This window comes from Spea bombifrons, chromosome 5 (genome assembly GCF_027358695.1).
Source record: "Spea bombifrons isolate aSpeBom1 chromosome 5, aSpeBom1.2.pri, whole genome shotgun sequence".
Lineage (NCBI taxonomy): Eukaryota > Metazoa > Chordata > Amphibia > Anura > Pelobatidae > Spea > Spea bombifrons.
In genome coordinates this window covers 973,677-998,011 of record NC_071091.1, presented here as the reverse complement: position 1 = coordinate 998,011, position 24,335 = coordinate 973,677, and the positions used below count along the sequence as shown (strand labels likewise).

The 24,335-nt window shown below is 53.4% G+C and overlaps 3 protein-coding genes across 6 annotated transcripts; 2 read left to right on the top strand and 1 right to left on the bottom strand.

Moving 5' to 3' along the window:
- Positions 1-1,462: 1,462 nt before the first annotated feature.
- LOC128496820 (zinc finger protein 189-like) lies at positions 1,463-6,704 on the bottom strand. Its single transcript, XM_053466623.1, has 3 exons — positions 6,421-6,704; positions 4,061-4,187; positions 1,463-3,877 (listed from the first exon to the last, which is right to left on the bottom strand). The coding sequence occupies exons 1-3, from the start codon at positions 6,511-6,513 to the stop codon at positions 2,094-2,096; spliced, it is 2,004 nt and encodes a 667-aa protein (XP_053322598.1). The 5' UTR covers positions 6,514-6,704; the 3' UTR covers positions 1,463-2,093.
- Positions 6,705-9,993: 3,289 nt separating this feature from the next.
- Positions 9,994-17,752, top strand: LOC128496434 (uncharacterized). Of its 3 annotated transcripts, none has more exons than XM_053466063.1 (4): positions 9,994-10,090; positions 14,855-15,586; positions 15,936-16,022; positions 16,605-17,752. In XM_053466063.1, the coding sequence occupies exons 2-4, from the start codon at positions 14,893-14,895 to the stop codon at positions 17,669-17,671; spliced, it is 1,848 nt and encodes a 615-aa protein (XP_053322038.1). In that variant the 5' UTR covers positions 9,994-10,090; positions 14,855-14,892; the 3' UTR covers positions 17,672-17,752. The 3 variants fall into 3 exon arrangements, with proteins under 3 accessions (XP_053322038.1, XP_053322037.1, XP_053322036.1); XM_053466062.1 differs by having other exon boundaries at positions 10,034-10,112; XM_053466061.1 differs by lacking the exon at positions 9,994-10,090 and adding an exon at positions 11,764-11,928.
- Positions 17,753-19,527: 1,775 nt separating this feature from the next.
- LOC128496438 (zinc finger protein 239-like) lies at positions 19,528-22,581 on the top strand. Of its 2 annotated transcripts, none has more exons than XM_053466070.1 (4): positions 19,528-19,666; positions 20,527-20,653; positions 20,977-21,051; positions 21,495-22,581. In XM_053466070.1, exons 1-4 carry the CDS (start codon positions 19,658-19,660, stop codon positions 22,418-22,420), a joined length of 1,137 nt encoding a protein of 378 aa, XP_053322045.1. In that variant the 5' UTR covers positions 19,528-19,657; the 3' UTR covers positions 22,421-22,581. The 2 variants fall into 2 exon arrangements, with proteins under 2 accessions (XP_053322045.1, XP_053322044.1); XM_053466069.1 differs by having other exon boundaries at positions 20,977-21,102.
- The last annotated feature ends 1,754 nt before the right edge of the window (positions 22,582-24,335 follow it).

Sequence of the window (24,335 nt, the reverse complement as noted above, 5' to 3'; positions counted from 1 at the left end):
AATGCTGTCAAAGCTTTTTGTACCATTTGCGGCTTAGGAGCGGGATGAGGAGCAGAAGACACCGCACACGCTGGCATTCAAATGGTTAATTCGCTATTTTAAATGCCCCCAAACTCAATACAATAAAATCAATGGATCAATAAACAATAAATAACATTATAATCGCCTTCTTCTGCATCAATAGATTTGGCCTCTTGCCTATAAAGCCGGGGGGCAGCTCGGGGGCGCCCCCTATGGGTAACCTACTATATCAGGTCATTATGATGATTATTTATGGATTCATATAGCGCCATCATACTCTGCAGCGCTGTACAATGTGTGTCATTCATATAGCGCCATCATACTCCGCAGCGCTGTACAATGTGTTATTCATATAGCGCCATCATACTCTGCAGCGCTGTACAATGTGTTATTCATATAGCGCCATCATACTCTGCAGCGCTGTACAATGTGTTATTCATATAGCGCCATCATACTCTGCAGCGCTGTACAATGTGTCATTCATATAGCGCCATCATATTCCGCAGTGTGTAAACGCACATAACGCGAGGAGGGTCCGGGTCGCAGGAGCTTACAGTCTAGAGGACAGCTGTGATCTACTATCCGGCTATTCCCTGAAAGCAGAATAAATCTATCCCGGAAAAATCATCAAACTAAACTTAAAATTAATGTTTTTCATGGAACAAAAAGAGAACACTTCAGGTTTCATTTAAATGAGCGCAGGTTCTGTTCAGGTTATAAAGTCGAGCGTTTGCCGGACCGATCGGCGCGAACCGCTGTCTGAAACTCTACGGGAAGTTACTGCAGTGAACGCCCGTTGTACAGCGCTGCGGAATATGTAGGTGATATACCAATAACCCAGTATATAATAATGGCGGGCGGCTGCATCGGGGGATATGGAATCGCTGCCCGTGCAGATTAGAATTTGCTGGGAGGCTCTGAGATCTCTGCGTGTCTGAGTGAAGCGCGACGCCGCGTTGGCTGAGACGGGGATCGTTGGGTTAAAGTGAAACTCATTTTAAAATTCATGTTCCAGCGACTGCCCCGACGCACGCTGATCCGACCCCGGCCAGGGGCACCTCCAAATAAATGCTAATCGCTGGAGGAAGCCATGAAATATTCCCCACTCTGATGACTACAAAGCACAAGCTCCTTTCCGCTGACCGCTGACACTCCGACACACGGGTTCCTGACGCTAGTCTAGAACCGCTATAAGAACCCGGACTACCTGCAGAGGGTTTTTCGGGTTCTCAGCCCCCCCCAGGGGGGATCATAAGTAAAGATGGCCGCTCCGTTTATTATTACCCAGATCTATAGACCCCCAGATCGCATACAGGACCCCGCAGGATGCCGAGAGCTCACAGGCTTAGAGCGCTCGCTACGTGGATGCAGGAAGCCGCAGAAGACCGGCGGCGCGCTTTGCCGTTAAAACCACGTCGTGAATCCCTGTAACAGGATACAGTTTATAGAATCGGAAACATTGTAATATTTTCTCAAACGCACAACAAACAATGAAAACATATAAAAAACACGTAAGTGCATAGCTCGCCGGGAAGCGTGACGGACGCTCTACAAAGTGCACCGGGGGCCGGGCCGGCTCGGTTCTTTACGGGCTCGACCCGGGCTCAGGGTAGGGAATACGACCTGGTGTTGGTGGCAGAAGTGGGATTCACGTAATACATAAAAACCAAAGTAGCCACCGCACGGGGGGGGTTAAGACATTTATGTTTGGCACGCATCCGAAATTAAACGTTTTTTTCCCTTTAAACCTTTTTGTTCTGCCGACCTTGGGCCAGAATTCAGAATCGCTCTTAAGAAGGATCAAAAGCGCAAGATAAAGCAATCCGGCATCATTATGACACCGCAAGTCAGTAACGGAGGAACAGACGGGGGTCCACCGCGTTCCTCCGCACTCTCTTCTGACTGATTGTCCGTCGGGGGCCGGAGCCCCTTCGCCATCCTTTAACAGAAGGAAATAATATGTACAGACGGTCCCAGGAGAAGGAACCAGGGGCGGGAGACTCCAGGGCGGGAGACTCCGGGGCAGGAGACTCCGGGGCGGGTTTGGCAGCGCCGCTATTCCCGTGAGACTCTCACAAGCCTATTCCGTGGGTCTTTTGATGCGTGGTCAGATTCTGCTTGTGCCGGAAGGTCTTGCCGCAGTCGTTGCATTGGTACGGCCGCTCCCCGGTGTGGGTCCGCAGATGCGCGATGAGATGGTGCTTCTGGATGAAGCTCTTGCCGCACTCGGAGCAGGTGAAGGGCCTCTCGCCGGTGTGCGTCTGCTGGTGGCACTTCAGGTACTCTCGCTTCCGGAAGCTCTGGCCGCAGTCGTTGCACTTGTAGGGTTTCTCGCCCGTGTGGGTACGGCCGTGTATCTTCAGGTGCTCGCAGGTGCTGAACGTCTTCCCGCACTCGCTGCAGATGTAGGGCCGCTCGCCCGTGTGAGTCCGCTGATGCCTGACCAAGTGCTGCTTCTGAATGAAGCCCTTGCCGCAGTCGGCACAGGTGAAGGGCCGCTCCCCCGTGTGGATCTGCTGATGTCTCTTTAAGCAGTCTCGTTTTCGGAAGGTCTTCTGGCACGACTCGCACTTGAAGGGCCTCTCGCCGGTGTGCGTGTGCAGGTGGAACTTCAGGTGCTTGAGGAAGCGGAAAGTCTTCCCGCACTCCCCGCACTCGAAGGGCTTCTCCCCTGGTCCCACCCTCTGGCTCTCGCTGTTCTCGCTGTCCTCGTCCCGGCACAGACCCGTCTCCTCGTCCTGCGCTTGTCTGTGGGCCTTCAGAAGCTTCTGAGACCTAAAGGTCCTCCCGCAGTCGGCGCACTTGTTAGAGCGCTCACCGCTGTGGATGCGGTTGTGTCTCTTCAGATGCTCGTAGGTGGTGAAGCTTTTTCCGCACTCGCTGCAGATGTGCGGGCTGCCCCTGCAGGAGCCAGAGGACGAGTTGTTGTACGGGAACTCCTCCACGATCACAACGGTGAAGGGCCTCTCCCCCGAGTGCGTCCTCTGGTGTCTCACAAGATGATGCTTCTGGATAAAGCCCTTGCCGCACTCTTCGCAGGAGAACGGACGCTCGCCGGTGTGGATCTGCTGATGCCGCCTCAGGTGCTCCCGCTTCCTGAAGCCTTTGCCGCAGTCCTCGCATTCGTGGGGCTTCTCCCCGCGGTGCTGCTTCTGGTGGAACTTGAGGTGCTTGAACGTGCGGAAACTCTCTCCGCACTCGCTGCACCGGTACGTGGTTTCGCTGGTGTGGCTTCTCTGGTGGGCCAGGAGAGTCTGCTTGTGCCGGAAACGCTTGCCGCACTCCTCGCACTTGTGAATCCTCTCCCCCGTGTGAGTCTGCTGATGGACCTTGAGGACCCGGTGAGCTCTGAAGCTCTTCCCGCAGTCCTCGCACTTGTAGGGTCTTTCTCCCGTGTGAATCCGCTGGTGGATCTTCAGCCGCTCGTTGGTGCTCAGGCTCTTGCCGCACTCTTCGCACTTGTAGGGTCTCTCGCCGGTGTGCGTCCGGAGGTGGGTCACCAGATGCTGCTTCTGGATGAAGCTTTTGCCGCATTCGATGCAGTTGTAGGGTCGCTCCCCCGTGTGCGTCTGCTGATGGCGCTTTAGGCTGTCGCGCTTCCTGAAGCTCTTCCCGCACTCGGTGCACCGGTAACACTTCTCCCCCTCCTCTCTCGACGAGTCGGCCGCGGTGTTGTTGCTCGGAGCGGGGCTGAAGCTTTCTGGAAAGGGAGGAAGGTCGTCCGGTCGCTCCTGTGCCGGCCGGCAGCATTCATTTCCCAGATCCGGGCATTCAGAAGGTGCCTCCAGAATCGGGGGGATCGGGGTCTCCGCATTGTCCAGTTTATTTTTCTCCTTTTCATTTACCGGCCCGTCCTCTGCAGAGAGGAAAGACGGATTAGGATGCAAAATAAATAAACGAACCAATTATATTGTCCCAAAATCCTATCAGAAACCGTAAAAGAAACAAAAATCCCTGGTTATTTATTTTTAACTCAAAAGGCTCCTGATAAATAAATAAATAAATAAATAAACGGGCCCCGAAGGAAAGTAAAAGTTACCCAGAGAGATGAGGGCCTCGTAATTCTCCTTCATCATATCTTTGTAGAGCTCCTTCTGACATTCTTCCAGGTCTTTCCATTCGTCCTCAGAAAAATAGGCAGCGACGTCGTCGAACGTTACGGGGACCTGGAACGAGAAGTCCTTACTGGTCAGAGATTACCCGCCGCAATTGGGAACTTAGAACCCACCGGCAGATCGGCCCCCGTCTGGTCGCCCGTTTCTGCTGCTGTAAAGACTCAAATCTCAATCAGTCGTTGGTCTCGTCTTAGATTCAGGGGCCGTATGTCTATCCCATGCATGTTTAATACCCTCACTGTATTACCCTCTACCACCTCTGCTGGGAGGCTGTTACTTACCTACCACTTCATTACTAATGATAGTTTATGCCCTATTCTCCCCGCTCCCCTCTAGCCTTTCAGCCTCCGTTCTCCCCGCTCCCCTCCAGCCCTTCAGCCTCCGTTCTCCCCGCTCCCCTCCAGCCTTTCAGCCTCCGTTCTCCCCGCTCCCCTCCAGCCTCGTTCTCCCCGCTCCCCTCCAGCTTCATTCTCCCCGCTCCCCTCCAGCCTCGTTCTCCCCGCTCCCCTCCAGCCTCGTTCTCCCCGCTCCCCTCCAGCCTTTCAGCCTCCGTTCTCCCCGCTCCCCACCAGCCTCGTTCTCCCCGCTCCTCTCCAGCCTTTCAGCCTCGTTGTCCCCGCTCCCCTCCAGCCTTTCAGCCTCGTTCTCCCCGCTCCTCTCCAGCCTTTCAGCCTCGTTCTCCCCGCTCCCCTCCAGCCTTTCAGCCTCGTTCTCCCCGCTCCTCTCCAGCCTTTCAGCCTCGTTCTCCCCGCTCCCCTTCAGCCTCGTTCTCCCCGCTCCCCTCCAGCCTCCGTTCTCCCCGCTCCTCTCCAGCTTTCCTCTCGCTCGTTTTTTTCTCCTTTCACGTCTCTCCCGTTTACATGTCGCTCCTCCAAGGTGAGATCTCGCTTACTCCTAATTATCTTCATTACTTTGCTATTTCTGTAGCAGTTCAGCGATCGCTTCTGCATTATTAGGAAGTAACTGCTGGGGAGGACTAAATTACAAAACAAAGCAGAATAAAAAGCAAAGCGTCATTAATTCCTGTAAAAGCATCCACCTGTTAACTTTCCTTCAATACCACTTTACTGAGAGGGTGGTAGATAAGTGGAACAGCCTCCCAGTAGAAGTGGTAGAGGGTAATACAGTGAGGGGATAAGACATGCATGGGATAGACATACGGCTGATTAAGGTTTCAGTCTTTACAGCAGGAAAACTCCAGGGCCCCTTTAACCACCCCATGGGGGTCTCACCCTGCTGCGAATAACCAATAAAAAGGTGGTATGACTGAGGATTATGGGAGTCGGGATCCAGCCGGGTCACACAATATACCCCAGAGGCGGTGTTTCTCTGTATCACACCGAGTAACGGCTCCCCTGTAGCCCCTAGTACGTTATTTACCCACCCCGCTGGTCCGACGGGCCGCTCGTACCCCTCCGACGGGGAATCTCTACACGCCGAGAGACGGGGCGGAAAACAAACGGACCCGGCGGATGGGGGAGCGCCGACAGCTTATTCCCCGAACCGCCCGACATCGATATCTTCAGAATCCCGTAAATCGGGTTATTTTGGGGGGTTTTATTCTCAGCTGCGGTTATTCAGTCTGCGGCCCCCTGCGGCCCACGCTTATCAGGGCAAAAATGGGGGAAAGTCTGGTGTAGAAGGGTAATTGTAGAGCAGTTGCCATAGAAACCACTAGAATCCTCCCGCTAACAGCTCCACATTCAGAGCTCTGCGCCCGATCGTTCGCTCCGCGGGTGGATGGCTGCAGACGGTGTGGAGCATGCGCGTGCTGCGGTGTGCACTGCGTGTATGCGCTCACACCTATGTGACCGGCGCGTGATGTCACGTATGTGTCACAAGCCATGCAGAGAGCGGCGCATGTTGGCGGATTACGTAAACTCTGAGCGCTGTAAGCCAATGACGGCAGAGAACAGACACAACCTGACGTGTTATCTATGCAATGACTGCACATACAGAACACGTGATCACACACGTGCACAGGGCTTCCATACATACATAATGCATTAGCCAAGAAAACACACACGCGTGTGCAACGTCACACTCAGCACACCTGCATTCCCACACAAGCTGCTCAAGAAACATACAGACAACATCCCGGAGAGGGTAGTAGACACACAGAGCAGCCCCCCAGCAGAAGTGGCAGATGTTGGTACACTGAGGGAGGCCGCGTGGGGCAGGAATAAGGCTATCCTGTAAATAAGGGATAAAACTTGGAGGTCTCACAGATGAGACGGGCGTGCTGCTGGCCGCTCAGTGCCGTCCGGGGGTCTCTCAGACATACCTGTGGAGTATCCCCCTCTGACATGGGCTTCTCCAGGTCCCTCCGAGCTGCCGCGAGGCTCAGCCTGTCCCCGGCTGTCACCGAGCAGATCATAGGGGAGCCGTGCGGGGGTCTCTCGTCTACTTAGGACAACTTGACGGCAGCGGCGGACGCGGCCCCCTCTTCCACGGACAGGGGAAGCCCCCGAAACATGCGGAGCAGCTGGAATCGCACAGATTTTAGGCCCAGAAAAAAGCCTCTCTGGGTGGCTGCAGACTGAGAGGAAGCAGGAAGTTCCTCCCTCGTTCTGACATCAGCCCTGCCTGCATCTCTGCCTGCTAAGCCTGCCTCCCAGCCCCGGGCCAGACCTGCCTCCCCGTGCAGCTGCCCCCTCCTCCTGCCTGCCTGCCCCGGCCGTGCCGCTGCACCTAACCCCCCCCCCAGCAGCACCCGCCGCCACCGCGCTGCTCACCCACCCAGCACCGCAAGGGGTTAACAGAGAAGAGTCAAAAACCAGCTCTCGCATTAACCCCTTGAGAGCCCTCTCTGCTGCCGAGGTGTACTCGGTGCTTTATAGGAAGGAGCCGCCGGGGTACAGGCAAGCAGGGTTTAAAGTGAGAAAAGTCTACTTTACAGAAAGAGTAGTAGATACCTGGAATGGATACCTTCCAGTGTAAGAAGCACAGTGAAGGAATTCCGAGAAAGCTGCGGCCGTCCATAAAGCTCTCCTAAAGAATGAATAAGGAAAAGGTGATTCAACAAGTGCAGACTAGAGGGGCCACGGGTCCCCCCCCTCTATCTATGTTATTTGGGGGCTGAACCCCTTCTTGCACCCCCCCTTCTACCTATAGAGGGGAGGCCATACGCAATTCAAATGACAGGGTGGGATCTCGTCCATCCATACGGTCACACGGTACAGACATCTTCACCCCACCCCAGGGGCCACAAGCTGGACAGCTCCCCTCTAATAAAGAGATGCAGAAATACCAAGAGATCTCAATATGTCCAACTTGAGGGAGAGAAGAGACAGAGGGGATGGGGGAGACAGAAGAGACAGAGGGGATTGGGGGGAGAGAGACAGAGAGGATGGGGGAGAGAGAAGAGACAGAGGGGATGGGAGAGAGAGAGACAGAGAGGATGGGGGATAGAGAGAGACAGAGAGGATGGGGGAGAGAGAAGAGACAGAGGGGATGGGGGAGACAGAAGAGACAGAGGGGATGGGGGGGACAGAAGAGACAGAGGGGATGGGGGAGAGAGAAGAGACAGAGAGGATGGGGGAGAGAGAGAGAGACAGAGAGGATGGGGGAGAGAGAGAGAGACAGAGAGGATGGGGGAGAGAGAAGAGACAGAGGGGATGGGAGAGAGAAGAGACAGAGATGATGGAGAGAGAGAGACAGAGAGGATGGGGGAGAGAAAGGAGACAGAGAGGATGGGGGAGAGAGAAGAGACAGAGAGGATTGGGGAGAGAGAGAGAGAGAGAGAGACAGAGAGGATGGGGGAGAGAGAGAAGAGACAGAGGGGATGGGGGAGAGAGAAGAGACAGGGGATGGGAGAGAGAAGAGACAGAGAGGATGGGAGAGAGAGAAGAGACAGAGGGGATGGGAGAGAGAAGAGACAGAGAGGATGGGGGAGAGAGAGAGACAGAGAGGATGGGGGAGAGAGAAGAGACAGAGAGGATGGGGGAGAGAGAAGAGACAGTAGGGATGGGGGAGAGAGAAGAGACAGAGAGGATGGGGGAGAGAGAAGAGACAGAGAGGATGGGGGAGAGAGAGAGAGAGAGAGAGAGAGAGACAGAGAGGATGGGGGAGAGAGAAGAGACAGAGAGGATGGGAGAGAGAGAGAGACAGAGAGGATGGGGGAGAGAGAAGAGACAGAGAGGATGGGGGAGAGAGAAGAGACAGAGAGGATGGGGGAGAGAGAAGAGACAGAGAGGATGGGGGAGAGAGAGAGAGACAGAGAGGATGGGGGAGAGAGAGAGAGACAGAGAGGATGGGGGAGAGAGAAGAGACAGAGAGGATGGGGGAGAGAGAAGAGACAGAGAGGATGGGGAGAGAGAAGAGACAGAGAGGATGGGGGAGAGAGAAGAGACAGAGAGGATGGGAGAGAGAGAAGAGACAGAGAGGATGGGGGAGAGAGAAGAGACAGAGAGGATGGGGGAGAGAGAAGAAACAGAGAGGATGGGGAGAGAGAAGAGACAGAGGGGATGGGAGAGAGAAGAGACAGAGGGGATGGGGGAGAGAGAAGAGACAGAGAGGATGGGGGAGAGAGAAGAGACAGAGGGGATGGGCGAGAAGAGAGAGATGGGGAGAGAAGAGACAGAGGGGATGGGAGAAAAGAGAGAGATGGGGGAGAGACTGGGAAGAGGAGAAAGAGATATGGAGAGACAAGAAACAAAGGGGATGAGAAAGAGAGACGGGAGGGGAGAGAGACATTTAAATCCATAAAGGGATAAAGGACGGGAAGGAATTTATTTCAAAGGAGGAGAAAAAATTACAACAAGAGACCGGAATCTAGAGAGTCCGAGACGGAGATGGAACGGAAGGGAGTTTTACTTTACTGAGAGGGTAGATAAGTGGAACAGTCTCCCAGCAGAGGTGGTAGAGGCTGATACAGTGCATGCATGGGATAGACATACGGCCCCTGAATCTAAGATGAGACCAGTGACTGGTTACGGTTGTTACCTGCGACGGGGTTCAGAGTCTCCTGGTCTCCGGGGTATCAGGATCTTCGTTGCTCTCGTCTGGTAAATGAAATTTCATTCCTAAAACAGAAAATGTTTTTATTTTTTATTATTAAGTCACACATGGAGCCCCCGGCCGGCCCCCATCTCAGCCCAGTGCCCCCGACCCCCCCCCCGTCTCAGCCCAGTGCCCCCGGCCGCCCCCCCATCTCAGCCCGGTGCCCCCATTACCCAGGATTCTAACCCACCATATAACTAAGGGGCAGTTATCATACCCAGAGCTGGGCGACCGCCTGCGGCATCCGCCACCCCATTCATTCCCAGCCCCTCCTCCATCACGTCCTAAGGCTGGCAGCTAAATACCCCCCGCTGTCCAGGTGACCTAGATGGTGGGGCAATTGAAACGGTGGGGAGGCACAGAACACACGTTCTCTGTGTGGTAAATACACCAGAATCCCCCCTCAGTAAACCCCCCGCTCCGTCTCTTCACAAACCCGCGCGGGGCTCAGGAACGGCCTCGCCGGCCCGGCTCGGGGACAGAAACTCCCAGTCAGGAAATAGACATTTTTACAGTTTTTAGCTTCTCAGTGAGGTTTTTGGGGGAATTTTTGATTAAATCGGAATACTGTACAGTAAGGGGCCCCAGTATATATATATATATTATTTAAATAAGATACAGATTACAGGGTCACCGACTGGATTAATCACCCTGCACGGAGAAGCCATGGCTAAAAAAGTGCAAGCTTCGTGGGACAGATCTGCTCTCACGCTCCAATCCCACAGAACCTCCAGGGTGTGCGGGCCAGCAACTCCAAACCTGATTGGCTGCCGCGGATCATGTGACCGCGCCCAGCGCGCGGAATGCCGGGACTTGCAGTCATTGAGCGCAGAACGCGGTCACCGTATTTATAGCACGCGCAACTACATATCCCGGCATACACCGCGGAGAGGAGCCCGGGAACTGCGGTTCGGGCCTGGCGGTTTATCCTGCAAACTGCCCGGGAAGAGCGGGTGAGTGCGTGAGACAGACAGGGTAACGTGTGACTGCCTCAGAGACATACAGGAGGGGACGTGTGACAGACAGGGGGTAACGTGTGTGACTGCTGCTGAGACATGCATGTGGCAGGCAGGGGGTAACGTGTGTGTGTGTGTGTGTGTGTGTGTGTGTGTGTGTGTGTGTGTGTGTGTGTGTGTGTGTGAGACTGCTGCAGAGACATGCATGTGGCAGGCAGGGGGTAGTGTGTGTGTGTGTGTGTGTGTGTGTGTGTGTGTGTGTGTGTGTGACTGCTGCAGAGACATGCATGTGGCAGGCAGGGGGTAGTGTGTGTGTGACTGCTGCAGAGACATGCATGTGGCAGGCAGGGGGTAGTGTGTGTGTGACTGCTGCAGAGACATACAGGAGGGGATGTGTGACTGTTGCTGAGACATGCATGTGACAGGCAGGGGGTAATGTGTGTGTGTGACTGCTGCAGAGACATGCATGCCATATACAGGGTCATGTTTGACCGCAATACCAGAAGGGGGTATGTAGCGCGGCTCTGGGGCTGCACGCTCTAATATATTGGGTGGGATGAGGGGTGTCCGGCCCCGAGGCTTATCACTTTTTCACCTTGGTGGGTGAAATCTCTAGGTGGAAGAAAGCTTGTTTGCGGGGTATGAGGGTATCACCGGGCTCTACAGCCCCAAAATCCCCGATAATGTGTGTAGAAACAGCTCTATAAATTAAACGGGGTAAATAAACCCCATTATTCTTCTAATAACCCCAGCCACGCCTTTAACCACACCCCTAAAACAAAAAGTGCGTCTTTGAAGGATTTATGTATAAAAGTTAAAGGAATCGTCAAGTTGCTTTTTTTTAAATTTTTTTCCCTGATGAAAGCTGTTGCCGTCCCCCGCGGAGCGCCGCTCTGCAGCTCCATCTGATGTATTGCAGATGAATGTTGATGGGCGTGCTGTACAGGAAGTGGACTGCAGTATGCTTCCACTTCCTGGTTTCCGTAGAGACTGCTCCGGAATTGGAGGAACGCCTGCACAGATTTGCGTGCCGCAAAATGCGCCGGTGTCTGTGCAAAACGGACCCCCGGTTTGCAGTAAAATAGTTCGTTTCTCACACAGCTGGATAAAAGCTCTTGTGGCACAAGAGACTTGAGGAGTGTTGCACGGAGCGCAGCGCATGCACCTGGTGAGACTAATGTAGGTGCCTAGGAGCTTTACGGGGCTCAGATAAGTGAATTCTGTTACTTTGTCACATTCCCTTTTATGCACTTGCGCATGCTCGCAGCCTCTCGCTCTTATTAGTGGTTTTCTGGAGCACCAGCAGGGACAGTAGGTGGGTGCTGGCTGCACTCTCCTGGGTGGCCAGCAGGGACAGTAGGTCGGTGCTGGCTGCACTCTCCTGGGTGGCCAGCAGGGGCAGTAGGTGGGTGCTGGCTGCACTCTCCTGGGTGGCCAGCAGGGGCAGTAGGTGGGTGCTGGCTGCACTCTCCTGCGTGGCCAGCAGGGGCAGTAGGTGGGTGCTGGCTGCACTCTCCTGCGTGGCCAGCAGGGGCAGTAGGTGGGTGCTGGCTGCACTCTCCTGGGTGGCCAGCGGGGGCAGTAGGCGTGCTCTGTGGTTGGGGGAGGCAGGTCAGGGGGAGGGGAAGGAAATGATGCAGCCAGTTCCTTTAGTTTGGGAGCCATTAGCAGAGAGGCTGCATGGTGGATTACATGAACCGTCCTGCGAGCCTCAGGGATCCGGTAAAAGCAGAGATCTGACCTCCAGCACTGGATCTGCGTTGTACTGGATTCACACGGGATCCGTGATCAGCAGCTGATCAGGATCTGAGCAGGAGAGCCTCGCCTACGGTCATGTGAGTGTGAACAATAGTGAGTTAGGGGGTCTGGGCCATGTGGGGTAAACAGAGTGCAGGCTCCTCCGGATGCCCCGGTGCTGGGTCCAGCTGCCCCGGTGCTTTGGTCCAGATACAGGCCAGACTCCTGCCCTCGGGGGCAGATAGCAAGCCACGATCCAGCTGCTGTGTAAAGGTATAGGCCAGGCTCCTGGGTGCTCGAGTGACCTACTGGGATCAGTAATGGTCGCTGGTACTAACTGGGACCCTGCATGCGTGTAAATGCAGCGTGTTTCCAGAAATCCGTGCATAGAATGCACATACTGTGTGGTCACGGGATGCAGCTGTAATATTTAATTACATGTATCGTTACAATAACGCTGCGTCTGATTGGCTGCTTCAGGGACTCAGGATCTGCAGCAGATTCATGAATTCTGATAGAATGCTATATTTCCCCCCTGCGCATGCGTGTTACACACGTGTAGCATGTTCGTTGTGTACCTGGAGACGTTGGATGTGAATGCAGTGTTTTGGAAATAAGTTTATGGGCGTGGGGGGGGGCTGCCAGTTACCCCTTTGATAGCAGAGGGATGGGGCAGAAGTTTACCCCTAAGCTTGGGAGCTGGGCTGTGGTGCATGTTAACTCATTGTTTGCCAGAGCAGCCGTCTGTCAGTCACAGGATGATCGGGACTTCTGTTGTAACTTTACAGGTTCCGGATGTCGGGGATGGATGACACCTGTTGGGGTGGGCTGAGGGGTAATATGTTTTGGCTGGGGGTCTGTTGGTGAATGTGGACCCTTCGCTTACCCTTTCGGCAGGGCACTTCATCACTTGCACTGTAGGGGGTTAATGTGGTGGCAATGTATGTAAGCGTTTGGGACGTGTCGGGTGTCCTCATTATGGCAGCCGTGATCATCTACCTTTGAAATAAAAGGCAGTACTGGTGGCTCCCATCACCAAACTGGAAATCAGAGCTGTTTGGGGTGTAAATAACCCATTTTAACTGAATATGAGCTCCTTATCCCCAAACCGACCTCCGCGGAGGGGTAACGGTGAAGGGCGGCGGAGGCCTCTACGAAGGCCGGGGCAGGGATGGTACCAGGTTTCCATTGGTTAAACCTGTGTGAGGGAGTGGGTGATGGGGCAGCTCCTGGCATCAGATGGTTGGGATCTGGGTGATGGGGCAGCTCTGGGTGATGGGGCAGCTCTGGGTGGTGGGGTGGCTCCGGGAGATCAGACTGTTGGGGATCTGGGTGATGGGAGCAGCTCTCGGGATGAGACGGTTGGGGATCTGGGTGATGGGGCAGATCTGGGGTGATGGGAGCAGCTCTCGGTGATGGGGCAGATCTGGGTGATGGGAGCAGCTCTCGGGATGAGACGGTTGGGGATCTGGGTGATGGGAGCAGCTCTCGGGATGAGACGGTTGGGGATCTGGGTGATGGGAGCAGCTCTCGGGATGAGACGGTTGGGGATCTGGGTGATGGGAGCAGCTCTCGGGATGAGACGGTTGGGGATCTGGGTGATGGGAGCAGCTCTCGGGATGAGACGGTTGGGGATCTGGGTGATGGGAGCAGCTCTCGGGATGAGACGGTTGGGGATCTGGGTGATGGGAGCAGCTCTCGGGATGAGACGGTTGGGGATCTGGGTGATGGGAGCAGCTCTCGGGATGAGACGGTTGGGGATCTGGGTGATGGGAGCAGCTCTCGGGATGAGACGGTTGGGGATCTGGGTGATGGGAGCAGCTCTCGGGATGAGACGGTTGGGGATCTGAGTGATGGGAGCAGCTCTCGGGATGAGACAGTTGGGGATCTGAGTGATGGGAGCAGCTCTCGGGATGAGACGGTTGGGGATCTGGGGTGATGGGAGCAGCTCTCGGGATGAGACGGTTGGGGATCTGGGGTGATGGGGCAGATCTGGGGATCAGAATGTTGTCTCTTGGAATCTCGCTTGTCACCTTGCCAGGGGCTTCTGATCATCGCATCTCGCTTAATAAACTGGGATTGGGGTTTATGGGCCGCGTTCTGACAGAATGAATAACGCTGGGAGACGGGCGCGTTGTCTCGTAGCACAAATGCCATCTTCTCGGTGTATGTCTGATTAAGAACACACGGGGTTAATACCGTGGTGCTGAGTACGGTCCCTGGGGTGTCGCTAGGCTGATAATACGTAACATGCTTTACATTTGTTTGTTTCTTTTGTAACAAGGTTTACTTTAGTGTAAGTTTGTAACAAGTGCTTTGATTTTGTAATTGCTGCCTCTGCTGGGATGCCGGTCTCTGTAACTCCACTGTTACATGTTTTACATGCATGTGCGTGTAAACGTACACCCCAAGCAGAGGCCTTTTGTGCATGCATCGGGGGGCCCATCTGCCGTGTCCGAGTGTCACTGAGCCCGCCAAACCAGCTTCTGTGGAGGGGAGGGGAGCGGCTCGGGGATCCTGCACAATGCAGCCTTTCCCCGCCCCCTGCAGCACGCGATAGGCCGACAGCTGAGGGGCTTTCAGGAAACTCCCAGCTGGATTCCCCCACGGTGTTTATATGCTTTCTATAGATTAACCCTTTATACCCACAATGCCCCAGATGAGAGTTAAATATGGAGCTATTAACGCTCCATAAAGTGTATTACAACTGCAGGGGGGAGAGAACTTGACGCCCTCCCCCCTTTGTTATGTTTTAGTGTTTGTGGTTAAATGTTCTGCGCTGGGCCGGGTCACACATGTGTGTTAGCCATAACATGCCACAGCTCACACGCACACACTCTCTATCACTATTCCCACACGGGCTTCCTGTGAGACGGGGTGGTTTATTCTCCCAGAATTTGCAAATGTGTAGATAAAGTATGTATTTTTCATCGTTTTTATGTTGTGCGGGTTTTTGGGGTCACGCTGTGCTGCCGGTTCTAACTGCCGCGTTCCTCCGGTGTAACGGCTCTCTTCTTCACGCAGTTTTGCCATGAGCACAGCCTAACCACCCAGCTGCCCTCATGTCTGATGATCCCCTCGCCCAGCGGAGGATGAGCACCAGATCAGTGCACCGACTGAACCAGGAGGCCGCCAACCTACTGGATTCCGATACCTCCTCGTCGGCCACGTCTCCCTCGGAATCCCTGAGCACCAACAACTCGGCCTCGCCAAGCCTGGAGCCCAAGTTGGAGGTGAAGGAGGAACACTCGTATACCGAGCCGCTACCTGCCTCGCTGTCCTCGATGGTGTTACAGGCCGTCCAAGCGCAGTCCAAGGAAAGCGAAAGGTTAGCGCTGCTCAATCAAGTCACCTACACGGGACGGAAACGGAAGGCCAACTTCTCCAATGAGGAGACGGAGACTCTGGTGAGGGAAGTGGTCAAGCACTTTAGCGCCCTGTACGGTACAGAGGCTCTCAGAACGGAGTCCACTCGCAGGAACCAGCGGCGGAGCCAGCTGTGGACCCAGATCCAGAAGCACGTAAATGACCTGGGCTACACCCCGCGCACCATCGATGACCTGAAGCACAAGTGGCGAGATCTGCGGCTAGAAGTGAAAAGAAAGATCACCCATAGAAAATCAACCAGCAAGCCTGCCGCCGGTGTGACCTCTATTATAGATACCAAGCTCAATCCGTTAGAGGACCTGGTGGCCTCCACCATAGGACTTCACTGCACTCTCGACGGGGAGCAGGAAGGGATGTACATGGAGCCAGGTGAGTGCAGGCAGCGGCGCATGGTGTTTGGGGCTTTTTTTTTTTTTTTTTTTTTTTGCTGGCCATGGTGCGTGTGCTGCGTGTTCGTTGTTCGTGTGCAGTTTTCCCTACATTGAGCATTGGCAGGGTAGGCAGCTTGACGTGCTGTTAACCTGTAACAGGCCAAACGGCTCTGCAGTTAAAATAAGACCTTTTAAGCTTGAAAAGAACCATTCTTATAACTGGAGTATAGGGGTCCGTCCCATCGCACAGTGCTGTGGAGCATGACTCCAACGTCTGGTAGAGTGTATGACATGTACTCTATGGGATGGGTTTGGGTACATTTCTTCTTAGTCTTCTGTCTTCTCAGGTATCCCGAGACAGTCCATCTTCTTCTCGTGCAGAGGTCCCTCCGGCAGCGTGTCTGACGTCACGGCTGATAGACTTGGAGCTACAGGTACGTCAAGAGGGCAACCCAGCTTCAGCCATCGCTCATGAGCTTGTGGCGCTAAAGGAGTTGCAATAATCGAAATTTATTTAGCGACGTTGTAGGAGGTCTTGGAATACTGAGGGTTGACAACTGCGGATTTCTCAGGCCTAGCAAGGGACCCGCAGGTGAACGGTCGGATTGCTGGAGATCCCATACTTTTTGCCTTCGGTATAGATTGGTGGATACGTTACTGCTCGGAAGAATAGGAAGCGAAGGGTGGGATGTGGTTTTATTCCGCAGTAGAAGACGCGGCAGATTTAGGGATAGTTGGGTTGACGTCCCTGTAACAGAAGGTTTTGGAATTTCTCTGTCTTGCTGTATGTATGTGGGGGGAGCCATAATACCATAACATGTTTACATATATGTTCCCTTTTGTGAGACTAAGAACGGTTACGGTTCCTTTAATAACTCCTTTCAGCTTGTTCTTGTTCAGTGTCAGCTTCTCTGTGTGTTCTGACGCCATGTTGATTGGGTTGGATGGTGGGATTTGCCTTCGTAGAACTTCCGATTCATCTCTTTACACTAAACTTTTTTGTGTTCTGCTTGCAGCCAGTCCCCGGCCAACTGCGGAGATCTCCCTGGTGTCTCCGTTGGTCAGTAACTCCCCTGCCCAGCTGTCTTTCATTCACATATCCGATGATGGCGATAACGAGGAGCAAGAGATGGATGTAACGCAAACCGTGACCGTTAAACCCTTCACCGAGACCTGGTCCGCTGTAGGGGAGATCTGCACCCTGGTGACCACTCAATCGGATTTGGCTCCAGCACCGAAGAAGCTGATAATCTCCAAGCCTGAGATACTCACAGTGAAGCGGGAGCTTGTACCAGTCCAGACTGTCCTGGAGACCGGTCGCAGTGACTCCATCGCCTCCCGAGAAGATCCCGTAAGTCAGCCGACCGGACAAACCGAACAGAAGGCCGACAGCAATGGGAACGATCCAGTTGAGACGGGAGATACTATAGAGCTTAAGGTTGAGGATGAGTCGGGAAGCAGAGGAACAGAGGAGAAGTCGCCACCTCAGGAACCAGCTCAGTCCAATTGGCAAGAGAACCAGGATGAGTGGGAGAGGCAGTCTGGATCCCCCCAGCCTAGTGAGAACGCGCCGGAAGACTCTCTCCGTTCCTCATCCTCCCAAGAGGGAGAACCTTCGTCCTCCGGCGAGGCTGCCACCAACGGAGACTGTGCCTGCATGCCGCATGAACAGAAGGGACAATGGAGGACTAACATGCATCGGCTCTTAGAGCTGGAGGAGCAGTGGGACACCATGTACCACAAGGAGCTAGGGATGTGGGAGGAGGAGAGGAATCAGCAGAGGGAGCAGCGGGCGCAAGACAGAGAGCTGCAGCAGCAGCTGCTGGCGGTCCTCACGGACATTAGAGATGAACTGCGCCAGATCAGGGAGGAGAGAGTTGCCGCCCGGCAGAACCAAGCATCCTCCCCTAGCAGCCCCCGCTTGGTTGTGAGCCCCCCACCTCAAGACAAACCCTCCAGTGCAGGCTCTTCAGCGTCCAAGACCCCCAAGTTGGCGCCGCTGGGCTCCCCCGTAAGTGGGGCGGTAAGGCGGAGGGGTCGCCCTCGTATCAATAGACCTACATCGTCAAGCAACCAGAGCTGAGCTTTGTGACTGAACCTCCTCCCCACCGCCAAATGGGTCAACGACGTCTCTGCCGCAGCGGTAGCCCACACTGGAAGCGTTTGTACGGGGGTGTTGCAGCCGCGTCCTGAAGGGCCACAGACCCACAGGGACCGCAGGGGGATTGTTGTGATATATTGTAAAAGGAGGCTTTACTTAGTGGAGCCCCAAAACCGTGTCGGGCCCGACGCCTTCAAGGACAGAGTTTGACATTCCTTGATTCGTATTTTATTTTTTTTTCTCTTTTCACCCCCTCCATCTTTTTAATTTTTAATATAATTTTTTTCCTTTTATATATATTTCTTTATAGAAATAAACTTAGAAAATCAGTCATTTGTACCAAGAGCTAAGAAAAAAAAAATCGTCTCCAGAGAAGTAGATACGGCGGCAGTTATTTCTTTTAAATCCACTTAACATCCAGGCCTTGGAAACGTTTAGTTTAGTAGGATCCTTTCTTTCTCCCCTGGGGGGGGGTTAAATATCAATTTAAGTGGAAAAAAAAAACCCCAGAGAATGACGTTGAAGCTTTTAGCTTTATATACTTTTCTGAAACTTGTGTTTTTTTTTTTTTCTTTTTTCCATTTCAGAAACTCCTGTAGAAAATGAGTGTAAATTTTGTCCCCCCCCCCCCTCGTTTTCTATGGTTAGACGCGAGAATCGCCAGCCGTGCCCGGGGCCCGTTGATGACTCTGGTCGCGCATGAACTAGTGTACAGGTTTTTACTGAGACCCGTTTAGTTTGGAAGCCCCACGGACAGAACGGTGGGGGGGAGGGGGTTATGGAGGATCTGATGGATTAATTTAGGATGTTCTACGATAAACGCCTTTTTCTTTTTTTTTTTTTGCCCAGTTACTGGACCTTTTAAACTTTTCATGCAATAAAGGATGGATTTTTATGAATATTTCACATTCTTTCGTTTGTCTGATACGGTGAAGGGTTTTGTGCCCAAAATCATGTAAGAAATTATGACTTTTACAAGGTTTGTTCTTTGGGGAGGGGGGTTGTGGTAACAAAACAGACATTTATGTATATAAAATATCGTAACAAGTATACAAGCTTAGATACCCTGCCAAAAGATACAATTAACTCCTTTGCCACCAAAGACTTAGCTTGAATGTCATTAAAATATGTCCCTACAGGACAAATGACATACCTGGTACGTCATCGATTTAAAACGGAAACAAAAAACAGGCTGGCTTTGCCAGGTCACAAAACCAGTGAGTCCACAGCGCAGTCCCTGCACTTAGGTGTATGTCATCACTTCTACAGCCAATCACATTCGTGGATAGAGGCAGGTGACGACGTCTCCTCATTGTGATCGTGAACTGGAGAGCCGGAAAACACATTGAAACAGGGATAGGTAGGGGTTAAAATATTTTTTTATGTATTTGTGGTCTTTAATGGGTTAAGAACCCCGAGAAAGGAGGCAAAAACGATTGAACCCCCTAATGAAAAACTCGTTAATCAGCAGGAGCTTTAGCCTGCCCGTTACCGAGATGCACGTCTCATCTGTTGTGCAAAGGGTTAAAGAGCGGGGGAGGGGTATTTTCTCGGATTAAATGAAGTTTAAAGCATCTCTTATTTTATATACGGTAATTATAACGGCGGCTCCGGGGCAGATGAACTAAAAAAATACTCGGGGTCTCCGCCTCCCGTCCGCAGGCAGCAGACCAGCAGTCACAACGATTAACCCGGGAACTGCCGCGGAGTGCTCTGGGAAGCGCAGTCCTGGCGCTGCCGCGGAGGGCTCTGGGTAGCGCAGTCCTGACGCTGCCGCGGAGGGCTCTGGGAAGCGCAGTCCTGGCGCTGCCGCGGAGGGTTCTGGGAAATGTAGTGTTGATGCTGGCGCACTGCCGTTGGTCCTGAGGGCCTGCGGACTCCAGTTCCCGGCAGCACGCGGTGCCTTCACTGCTGATAGTGGTCAGTAACGGTATTTACCCTGCTGGAGGTGCGCGGCTTTGGGGCAGAATGGCTCAGGTGAGGGACAGTTTTGTATCTTCGGTGTGAGAGCGGACTTCCTGTGCGTCTCTGGGGGCAGAAGGACAGACCGACGCCCCCCTTGTGCCTGCACAGATTGCTGCCTGTCCGTATGTCTGTCTCTCTATCCCCAGCCCCTGCCTGGGTTGCTCCATCAGCGGTTAGTATTGTTATTAATATGCAGAATAATAATATAGAGACGGAGTATAAACCTGATTTATTGCCCCCACGAGCTCATCCGCCCCACGCGCTGCTGCCTGAGGCTATAGGACACTTGGCTGCTGTCTCTCTCTCTCTCTCTCTGTCTCTCTCACTCTCTCTGTCTGTCTGTCTCTCTCACTCTCTCTGTCTGTCTCTCTCACTCTGTCTGTCTGTCTCTCTCACTCTGTCTGTCTGTCTGTCTCTCTCACTCTGTCTGTCTGTCTGTCTCTCTCACTCTCTCTGTCTGTCTCTCTCACTCTCTCTGTCTGTCTGTCTCTGTCTGTCTCTGTCTGTCTCTCTCACTCTCTCTCTGTCTGCGCTGAGTGTCCTGCAATATAATAAAAGCCGTATCTCTCGCTGAAGTCGATTAATGGGCCGATGTAGCAAACGCTGTAAAGTTACATAATCTCGGAGGTCTCTTTGTGACGAGCGGGACGCTGGGGGTCTTTGCTCTGCCTTGAAGGTTATTGCATTAGGGTGACGGAGCCCTGCCTCGCCTCTCCGTAGATAAAAGTAACGTGACCGGGTAGTAGTGGAGTTTGGTTCCTGCTGCCAGCGGGGAATGTGTGTAGCGGAGGATGCGCATGCACGCGTGTCACGCAATTACTCCAAATGTATGGCTGTGGTTTTAACCCTTTACCCGCTTCCTTTTGCCCCAGGTGCCCCCGACGTTCGATGACGTGGCCGTGTATTTCTCACGCAGTGAGTGGAACAGCCTGAGCCCCACTCAGAAGGAGCTGTACAAGTGGGTGATGAGGGAGAACTACGAGTGGCTGCTCTCTCTGGGTAAATGAGTGTGTCGGGGGGGGTAAATGAGTGTGTGTTGGGGCGGTAAGGGTTAATTGAAAGGGACACTCAGCTATCATGCATTAAAATGGATCTGGTGGCTCGAGTGTCTCTTTAAGAAGCATGAGAGTTAGCCAGACGTGTGGGGGGCCCGGCGCGCGTCTCTCTCCCCCCCGCCGGGCCCGGCGCGTCTCTCTCTTTCCCCCCCAGCCGAGCCCGGCGCGTCTCTCTCCCCCCGCCGGGGGTTTTATGACCGTGAATAGAGTAACGTGGCTGTTGCCGGGGTCTCCGGTCCGTCTGATGTCGCCGTTTAACTCTTGCAGGTTACTCCGCAGACAAGCCGGATATCGTGGCCCGGATCGAGGTGGGAGAGGAGCCGTGGTCCGACGGCGGCCCAGGTGAGAAGCAACGCGGGGTAACGAATAACCCCTTCCACGCCAGAACCCTATGTAAATCCACACAGGCAGGTGATATAGGAGGGCAGAAGCCCTGACGAGGCGGGTGATATAGGAGGGCAGAAGCCCTGACGAGGCGGGTGATATAGGGGGGCAGAAGCCCTGACGAGGCGGGTGATTATAGGGGGGCAGAAGCCCTGACGAGGCGGGTGATATAGGGGGGCAGAAGCCCTGACGAGGCGGGTGATATAGGAGGGCAGAAGCCCTGACGAGGCGGGTGATATAGGGGGGCAGAAGCCCTGACGAGGCGGGTGATTATAGGGGGGCAGAAGCCCTGACGAGGCGGGTGATATAGGGGGGCAGAAGCCCTGACGAGGCGGGTGATTATAGGGGGGAGGAATGATAGTAAATATCTATGTTTTATGATAAGTTCTGTCTTTCTTTAGCAGGCGCAGCGGCCGTCGGATCGTATAATGTCAAGCGCTTCATATGGGAAAGGATTCTCCGCGAGGAGAGCTTTACCCGCGCTCCTGGCACCCATGTGATCCGATGCGAGGATCCCCCGCCGAGCGCCTTCCACGGGATCCTTCTTAAAACCACCGAGAGTCCGTCTTCCGGCGAGTCGTATCCGTGTCAGCAATGTGACAAGGTGTTCCTGCTGAGACCGGCCCTCCTCCGGCACCTGAGGACTCACACGGCGTGGAAGCAGTACCAGTGCCGCGAGTGCCACGACACGTTCTTCCAGAAATCCGACCTCATCAAACACCTGCAGATCCACAGCGGGAAGCGGCCGCACCTCTGCAGCGAGTGCGACAAAGCCTTCGTCCACCACTCCGAGCTCGTCAAGCACCAGAGGACGCACACGGGCGAGAGACCCTACGCCTGCGCGGAGTGCGCCCGACGCTTCGTCCAGAAGTCTGCGCTCAACAATCACATGAGGACGCACACGGGCGAGAAGCCCTTCAAGTGTCAGCAGTGCGACAAGAGCTTCTCGCAGAACTCTGATCTTGTTATTCACCTCCGGACCCACACCGGGGAGCGGCCCTACCGGTGCACGGAGTGCGACAAGGCCTTCGTCCGCAGCTCGGACCTCATGAAGCACGAGAGGACGCACACGGGCGAGAGACCCTACGCCTGCCCCGAGTGCGACCGCCGCTTCGTCCAGAGGTCGGCCCTCAACAATCACATGCGGAAGCACACGGGCGAGAAGCCGTACGGCTGCGATCGCTGCGGCAAGAGGTTCATCGAGAACTCGTATCTGGTGAAGCACCTGAGGATCCACACCGGGGAGAGGCCGTACTCCTGCCGCGTCTGCGGCCTCTGCTTCAGCACGCACTACGCCACGGTGCGGCACGAGCGGACGCGCCATTAGGACTCCCTCCGGACGTGGCAGCCGTTCCGTCAGGGACATCGTCCCCGCCGGGCCATGAGCCGCCAAACAGGAAGCGTTACCGATATACAGACCGCGGAAAGCAATTCTTACTTTATTACTTGTATCAGGTAAAAAGATTAAAAATGCTGTGCAGCCGTTTGTATCTGAGCCTCGATCTACTAAACACCACGACTCCTTATCATACTGCCTCTGGGGGAAAACAGAATGCCTCAGTCTTAATCACCCAGCCAGACTCTCTGACTAATGGAAGTCTATGGAGGGACGGACTTCATTAGTATTGTCATAAATAATGAGCTCAGTGTGGTGTTTGAGCCGGGAAAGTCACCCAAAATATCACATGACTGACAGCGAGGGCGGCTCCAATGAGATAAAACCAGGTTTTTGTCACCAACCGACATTACTGTATACAGCACTGGGGGGTTATATTACTGTATACAGCGCTGGGGGTTATATTACTGTATACAGTGCTGGGGGTTATATTACTGTATACAGTGCTGGGGGTTATATTACTGTATACAGCACTGGGGGGGGGTTATATTACTGTATACAGCGCTGGGGGGTTATATTACTGTGTACAGCGCTGGGGGTTATATTACTGTATACAGAGCTGGGGGGGTATATTACTGTATACAGCACTGGGGGTTATATTACTGTATACAGCGCTGGGGGTTATATTACTGTATACAGCGCTGGGGGGTTATATTACTGTATACAGCGCTGGGGGGGTTATATTACTGTATACAGCGCTGGGGGGGTTATATTACTGTATACAGCGCTGGGGGGTTATATTACTGTATACAGCGCTGGGGGGTTATATTACTGTATACAGCGCTGGGGGGGTTATATCACTGTATACAGCGCTGGGGGGGTTATATCACTGTATACAGCGCTGGGCGGTTATATTACTGTATACAGTGCTGGGGGTTATATTACTGTATACAGTGCTGGGGGTTATATTACTGTATACAGCGCTGGGGGGGTTATATTACTGTATACAGCGCTGGGGGGGGTTATATTACTGTATACAGCGCTGGGGGGGTTATATTACTGTATACAGCGCTGGGGGGTTATATTACTGTATACAGCGCTGGGGGTTATATTACTGTATACAGCGCTGGGGGGGTTATATTACTTCTATACAGCGCTGGGGGGTTATATTACTGTATACAGCGCTGGGGGGTATATTACTGTATACAGCAGATAAAAATAATTTTTCCATGTGACTCCCCCTTTAACCTGTGATGTGCCAGGGTGCTGATCATGCATGTGGTGCTGGCAGGGTTAATGGTGCAGGTTGGGGGTTAAGTAAAGAATTTTGCACAAACATCGACCTAAATGTTTTGTGTGAAAACATTAAAAAAAAAAAAAACAGGCTCTACCTCCTGTGCTACTGCCCTTACACACACCTGCCCATAAACACACATATACAGATACACTGCCCTTACACACACCTGCCCATAAACACACATATATACAGATACACTGCCCTTACACACACCTGCCCATAAACACACATATACAGATACACTGCCCTTACACACACCTGCCCATAAACACACATATACAGATACACTGCCCTTACACACACCTGCCCATAAACACACATATATACAGATACACTGCCCTTACACACACCTGCCCATAAACACACATTTACAGATACACTGCCCTTACACACACCTGCCCATAAACACACATATACAGATACACTGCCCTTACACACACCTGCCCATAAACACACATATACACATACACTGCCCTTACACACACCTGCCCATAAACACACATTTACAGATACACTGCCCTTACACACACCTGCCCATAAACACACATATACAGATACACTGCCCTTACACACACCTGCCCATAAACACACATAGGGAAAAGAAAAAAT